The 7523-nt window shown below is 35.4% G+C and overlaps 1 protein-coding gene across 1 annotated transcript; it reads left to right on the top strand.

The window, feature by feature from the left end:
• The first annotated feature begins 4591 nt into the window (after nt 1-4591).
• LOC149252034 (cytochrome P450 750A1-like) lies at nt 4592-6567 on the top strand. The gene is made up of 2 exons (XM_089456602.1): nt 4592-5611; nt 5718-6567. Exons 1-2 carry the CDS (start codon nt 4640-4642, stop codon nt 6366-6368), a joined length of 1623 nt encoding a protein of 540 aa, XP_089312728.1. The 5' UTR covers nt 4592-4639; the 3' UTR covers nt 6369-6567.
• Nucleotides 6568-7523: the final 956 nt, after the last annotated feature.

The raw sequence follows: 7523 nt of genomic DNA, 5'->3' as shown, positions 1-7523 counted from the left end.
TATAGTGAATGTTTAATATTTGATCATAATCTCATCATTTATCAATGTGACTAGAGATCGCTATAAGGAGACATAAGCTCTCCCTTCATCTAAATGAAAATGGAAGTGGTTGTAAATACGAAGAAGTGATACATGTGGCATGTGAGCTCCTATAAAACACAAAACCTCTTTTTCTCTGTCTCTTTATCCACTATTTTTTTCAATTAATGGAAGCACTTTTTCTCATTGTCATATGGTTATAGCACAACCTAATAGCCTAAACAAAACTTGCAGAGGAAAAGGTAGGTCGCTTTATGAATTCTAAGTGACCAATGGAGGAGGTTGTTTAAAGATTCATTGAAAGAACATATTTTTAGTTATTCTCATATAATTATGGAAAATCAGTCCTTATGGACAATGGATCAATGATATATATATACCACTAATTTGAAGTTGAAAATGGTACAATCCATTGATCAATGGTATACATATACCACTAAATTGAACTTGAAAATGGTACAATCCATTTTATCTTGGAGTCAGTTTCTACAAAAGCCTCATTTTCCAAGAAATCATGAGTTTGGACATATTAGAGATTTCACAAGATGATTATCTATTTGGTATGATCTTGATGGTCAAGATAGTTGCATGCACAAAAGAAATTTTTTTATTGGGCAAGTTTCACATGAGATGTGTTTTGTTGCATTTACTTGGAATGTGCTTTGTATATATTCATTTTTTTGGGTGAGAGGACTCCCAATTGTTGTGTCACAAAGATGACATTATTGTCTCTTTCCCTACACGTTCTTGTGGTTTCCACAACAATTTCACTTCCTCTAGGGTTTGTATTGTGGTTGCCACAACAATTTCACTTCCTCTAGAGTTTGTATTGAGTTCGGGTGTACAAACACCCACTAGTAGCAATACATCTCCTCCCGTAAAGTGCACTTTTCACATGTGCTCAACTACAAAGAGTATTAGAGAGTGAAAATCCTATCACAAACTTCAATTACATGATGAATTAAAGTGTTTGGAATATTGTTCCTCAACATCCAAACTTCAACAACTTGACCCAAAATTCCAGCTTCAACTACAAGCCACATATGCATCTCTGAGTAAGTAACTCAATCACTTTCCCGTATGATTTCACACTACAAAGAGTATTGGAGAGTGAAAATCCTATCACAAACTTCAATTACATGATTATGGAATATTGTTCCTCAACATCCAAACTTCAACAACTTGACCCAAATTTTTAGCTTCAACTACAAGCCACATATGCATCTCTGAGTGAGTAACTCAATCATTTTCCCCTATGTTTTCACACTTCAATGTTTCTGACAACACCTTATCAATTTCTCATTTAAACGCTGATAAGTTAAGATATCCCCAATCTTGTTTACGTTTTTGATGAACCCTTTACAAATGACAATGCATTATTTTGGGGAACCAAGTACTACATTGGTATGCTTTTGGAAGCTAAACCAATGGGGAATGTCTATTTTGAATTGCCACTTCAAAAGGATACACAAATATTCACTCTAAAACAGAGATATACACAAATATTCACTCTAAAACAAAGATAGGCGTTCCTCGAAGAATCTACTTTTATAACGAGAAATGACTCCATCTATACTTTTTTTTATATTGTAACATTTGGTACAATTACTAATTATTATTTTTTATAATATTATATATTTATAACTAACTTTTACGCACCATGACACTGGTTACGGAAATAGGTTGTATGTACAAGAATCCGGGGCATATATTTTTTTCCTTTGGTCCACATCTTTAAAGAAACGTGGCATTACATTTTGCCGTGGGTTCGGTCATGTGTTGTTAATGTTTATATTTAATATTAATGGTAACAGCCTCTAACGTTCTATTGGAGATGGGAGAATATATATATATATGAATGAGCCAATACTACGTGGATCGCCATAATTTATTTATGGACAACCAAAAACATTTTTACTTGTTAGATTTTCCGAGCTTTGTTCCCAATTAACTATATTTTATGGAAGCGCACATGGTAAATGCTGATGTTGATACCTCAAAAATTAAAGTCGGCAGTCTCCACAAACCAAAAGCTTTTTAGATTTTCCGAGATTTGTTTCCAATTAACTATATTTTATGAAAGCACACATGGTAAATGCTGATGTTGATACTTTAAAAATTAAAGTCGGCCATCTCCACAACATAAGAACTTTTACCTGGTGACAAAAATGAGAACTGTTGCTTTGATACGTTTGTGTTGGATGAAAATAGAGGGCATGCTTGTGCACTTAACTACACAAAAGTAAATGGATAAATGCACTCTATTATAGGATATGTATTCTCCCTTAATGTAGATTATTATTTGCTCGATTACTACTCTTCGATTGAGTTTATGTACGGTTTTGGAACTTTTGAAATCACTGTAGATTTCTATTAAACTTGGATTGAGCAAGAATAAGATTAACTAACGAAATTATATTTATGATAATTATTTATATATTTATTATAATGTTATATAGATAATTATGAAATTTGAAATTAGAAAATTATGAATTTTATTATTATTATTATCGTAGTTATTGTGTTGAGAGACAAGTACATATTGCAATGGTGTAAATGCTTGTAATCAATATAGATTCATGTTAGTCCCAATTTTATCAAACACGAGTAGGGATCAAATTTCTTGAGGTGCAAAATTTTTTTCAAGTGCAAAAATTAAAGAAAGGTTTGCAGTGGTGTATATATATATATATATATATAAACTCCATGCTAAGCATTCAAGGAATTACACATCTCCTTCATTTTGATGGTTAAAATATTTTATTAGTGTCAAAATGAACAAAATGAAGGAGATGTGTAATCCCTTTCATGCTTAGCATGGAGTTGACACATGGCATATATATAAATAACCAACATAGATTCAAGCTTTGAGAGAGATCAAATTTCTCTAGGTGCAAACATTTCTTCAAGTTTTGCACTGTGAAAGAGGTTTGTACCTCTAAGAAATTTGATCTATGGGTGCTTGATAGAGCCACGGTTAACGTGGATCTATGCTAGTTATTATTTATAAAAATAATTAATATATGAGTTAAACATATATACATTTAAAGAAAACATGTAACAAAATTCTTAACCATGGAGATTTGACCCCTCTTTATTATGGAGATTCTTATCTTGTAAATAGGTTTTGTTACAATATGATGGGATCCTAGTAATACCTCATGTCCAAGAAAAACCATAACTCATGTTCACATGACATTTTTTTAATTAATCAATTTAATTAAAAAGGCAAAAATTGCATGACAACTTTTAATATAATTGTTAACTATTAATTTGTGGCTACTATTAAAAATGTGTTATAGAAGTTAAATATCTACCATATTTAAAAATGATTGATAATTAAATTAAAATTATAGAAGTCGTATTCAAAGTACACACATTTATTAACACCAGCATAGATCTACCTTAACCCAACCTCTATCAAGTGTGAAGGGGGATCAAATCCCTCAAGGGGCAAACCTCTTTTTAGAGCGTAAAACATGAGAAAATGCTTGCACCTCTTTTAAGAGGGCAAAACATGAGAAAATGTTTGCACCTCGAGGGAGGGATTTGATATAACCATTTATTTATTTATTTTAAATAATTATATCTTTTATTTTTTGAGCCTAGAGGCTCATTTTACAACCCAGTGTGAAGGTGATGTGTAAGTATGTCCGTCCCTCTTAAAATAAAAATAAAATATTCACTAAATAGAAAAATAATATTGCTATAATAAAAAAGAAAAAAATATGCTATGTATTATGATGTAATACAATTTGATTTATAGTAATTAGAAGTTAAAAAAATATGGAGTAGGATAATTAATTCTTAAAATTTTTAAAAATATTTAAACACATGTTATCAACTTCATATATATCTAGAAAAAAATTGCTAAAAAAAATTAATTTTATGTTGTAAAAAATAAAATATCCAATGTAGGTTATGAATAAAATATTTTAATATGAATTAATATTGAGGTATCATTAAAAATATATTAATAAAAAAAACCTAGTTTAACGTGCGCTAATAAAATGACTCAATACACATGTTACGTAATCTCTATAACATTTAAAAATACAATTTACACAATAAAAAATTACACATTGGTTTTTGCACTTGAAAATAAGTTTGCACCTAAAATAATTTGATTTGCGGCTACCTTGTTTTTATATAAGTTCAAAATTTAAAAAATATATATTTGTTTTAAATTTTAAAAAATATATATTTATTTAATTATAATATAAAATATTGCCACTAACTTGTTTTTATATATAAGTTTAAAGTTTTAAAAATATATTTATATATTTTTAATTAATTAATGACGATGTTACTTATTGATACAACATTTATATGATACATAGATAGACGATAAAACAATCAATTATTCTTCGTACAATTATGGTCACGTGTTCATATTGCTTTGGTTGATAGAATTATGGTCACATTGCTTGGTTTTGTGTACCGTTTAGGAGCTTCCCCGTCAATTATTTGAAATTATTTTAGCATTTTCTTTTATATTTAAAGATAAAGTGAGATTTCATAAACCTTGTGGTGGCTTTAAATAGCAGACGCTTCTTGCTTCCTTCCCACCAGTGTCTCACTTAGAAAGTGTGTGTTCGAAATGGAATTTCGAATTTTATCTGTGTCTCTGTCTCTCCCGCTGCCTGCAACATTAATAATGGGCCTTGAGGGTGTTGCAACAGCAGTTATTTTAGGTTTATTTTTCTGTTTATTCTTTACACGGTTATTGCACAAAAGAGGTATTAGGGCGAGATTGCCTCCAGGACCGTTTCCATGGCCGATCATCGGAAATCTCCACCAACTGATACTGCCTGCTCACCGTTCTCTTAAAGGCCTTGCTGACAAATATGGCCCCATTTTCTTCCTCCGCTTAGGGTCTGTCCCTACTGTTGTCGTTTCTTCTTCGGAGATGGCCAAACACTTTCTTAAAACCCATGATTTGATGTTTGCCAACCGACCTGCAACATCCGCTGGAAAATACATATTTTTCAATTATAATGATATGATCTTCGTTCCGTATGGAGATCATTGGCGGCAACTGAGAAAAATATGCATGTTAGAGCTGCTCACCGCCAAAAGGATCGAGTCATTCAGGAGCGTGCGAGAGGAAGAAGTGTCTGCGATGATCCGTTCAATTTGGGAGGAGAGTGAGAGCGGAGTGCTGGACGTGGACGTCAGCAACGCTTTCTCTAGTCTCACCTCCAATATAACTTGGCGCATACTGGCGAGGAGGAAATTTAGTGACGATGAGTTGGGTGGCGGCTTCAAAGGTTTCAAGGATTTAATAGTAGAGGTGGTATCTACGGCGGGAGCTTTTACCATCGGAGACTTTCTTCCCTTTTTGGATTGGCTTGATTTGCAAGGTATCAAGCGGCGCATGAAGAAGATCCATAAAACATTCAATGAATTCGCAGAGAAAATGATAGACGACCATGTTGCTCATCGCATGGCCACCACCTCAAATCACCAAGAAGGAGAAGAGCCTCAAGTTAAAGATTTCGTGGATGTGCTGCTCGAGAAAGCTGAGACTGATTCCAAAATCACACGGGAAACTATCAAGGCTGTTGTTCTTGTATGTCTCTCTGCCCTCGCCCATTCTATATATTATCATTTATGATCCTCATTCTTATGCTTAAATCCTTCAATATTTTGGATTCGTTGGTTTTGTATTTGTGCAGGACATGGTCGCGGGTGGGCTGGAGACCACCTCAACCACGTTAGAATGGGCAATGAGTGAGTTGCTCAGACATCCCCATGCAATGAAGAGATTGCAAGAAGAAATCGAATGGGTAGTCGGCAAGAATCGCCAAGTGAATGAATCTGATGTAGCGAGCATGAAATACCTCCATTGCGTGGTGAAAGAAACGCTAAGATTATACCCACCTGTGGTGCTAGCGATTCCTCATGAATCTGTAGAGGCTGTGACAGTAGGAGGATACCATATCCCTAAGAAAACAATGGTAATGGTGAATGTGTGGGCTATAGGAAGGGATCCCAATGTGTGGGGACCAGATGCTTCCGAATTCAAGCCGGAGAGATTCATGGAGGAGGAACATGTGAATTTAGCAGATCAATCTGACTTCCGTATGATTCCGTTTGGGGCAGGAAGGAGAGGATGCCCGGGGGCTCCCATGGCTATTCCTACCATTGAATTCGCATTGGCTCAGCTGATGCACACTTTCGATTGGAGAGTTGAAGGTGATCCGTCGCAGCTGGATATGACGGAAGTGTGCGGGCTGACGATTCCAAGGAAAGTGCCGCTGTATGCATATCCAAGGTTGAGGGTAAACTTTCCAGTTCCACTACAGACCAGGGATGATAAAGCGTAGGATGAGGCAAGGCACCGCCACATGCTATTCTAGTTTCTCCAGAAATGCTCGTCTACTCGCTATTTCAATCTAGTTTATGCTAGTTCTGTTCCCTTTCATTGCATTACCTGTTGTACGTTCTGTGATAGATATCATGTCGACATATGATTAGCGTTGTATTTTTTAATTCTAAAGACTGTTTTCTGCCGTATTAAAATTATTGAATGCTCTATTGTGGTTTTATTTGCTAAAATCACTCTACCTGTCAGTCACGTAAGGAATTATTCTTTATCACTATTTTTAAAAAAATTTAATGTTTTCTACGGTTAGATCTGTCAACTGCTGCACACTGCGCGTTGACCGTGCTCGTTGACCATGCTCCGTATTCGTGAATTTCTCGCTTGGCTTGTGTGTGCTATGCAGCACTGGTAAATGTTTCCATTCCACAGTGTCCCGTCATCAGCGGAATGTGCTGACAGCCGTAGGTGTGAATCAGTTTAAGAACACGAAGGTTGCACTTCTGATCCATCCATAGGACTCTCAAAGGGGTTATGTCGTTCACATAGTGTGAATAATTGTTCACAAATAATATACCACCTCTTACTACAAACGGCGATAGGGCAGAGGGTGTCACGCCCCTACACCTGCGGTAGTCTTTCAACCACTTATAGCGAGGTGCGGCACTACCAATCGTTTTCTTTTCACCAATACTTGCGATTTTAGACTACGCCTAACATTCCATACTTAGTCTTATTTTCGTTACCAAGTATTATTATGCGTTCCTTTATACAAGTGAAAGCCCATAACATTCACATAACAACATTATACAAGAGAAATGCACAACAGTATAAAGGGAGCGGCAACTCCCTGTAATATGAGTCTGCCTGAATCAATATATTATACAATCTTCACTTTTACAAAGTACAAGTTAAATCTTGGGAAACCCCAAATTTACACTTAGCCAGTTTTCACAACTTCAGCGAACTCGATTGTCCAGCTCGTCGGCACCTCTGCACAGTCGCCACACGACTCTCCAACCCTTCGTTCATCTTGTCACACGATCGTGTTGTTTGCCCAACTCGGGCGCGCCTCCAAGTCGCCACACACGGTTCACCTCTGCCCGAGACACACCTCCGTTCATAATCTCAACACTCCACCAAGTCTCTGTGCACACTT

Source organism: Pinus tabuliformis, chromosome 7 (genome assembly GCF_031772625.1).
Source record: "Pinus tabuliformis cultivar Carrire ecotype Pingquan chromosome 7, CPIR1, whole genome shotgun sequence".
Taxonomy (NCBI): domain Eukaryota; kingdom Viridiplantae; phylum Streptophyta; class Pinopsida; order Pinales; family Pinaceae; genus Pinus; species Pinus tabuliformis.
This window is presented reverse-complemented; position numbering and strand designations above follow the sequence as displayed.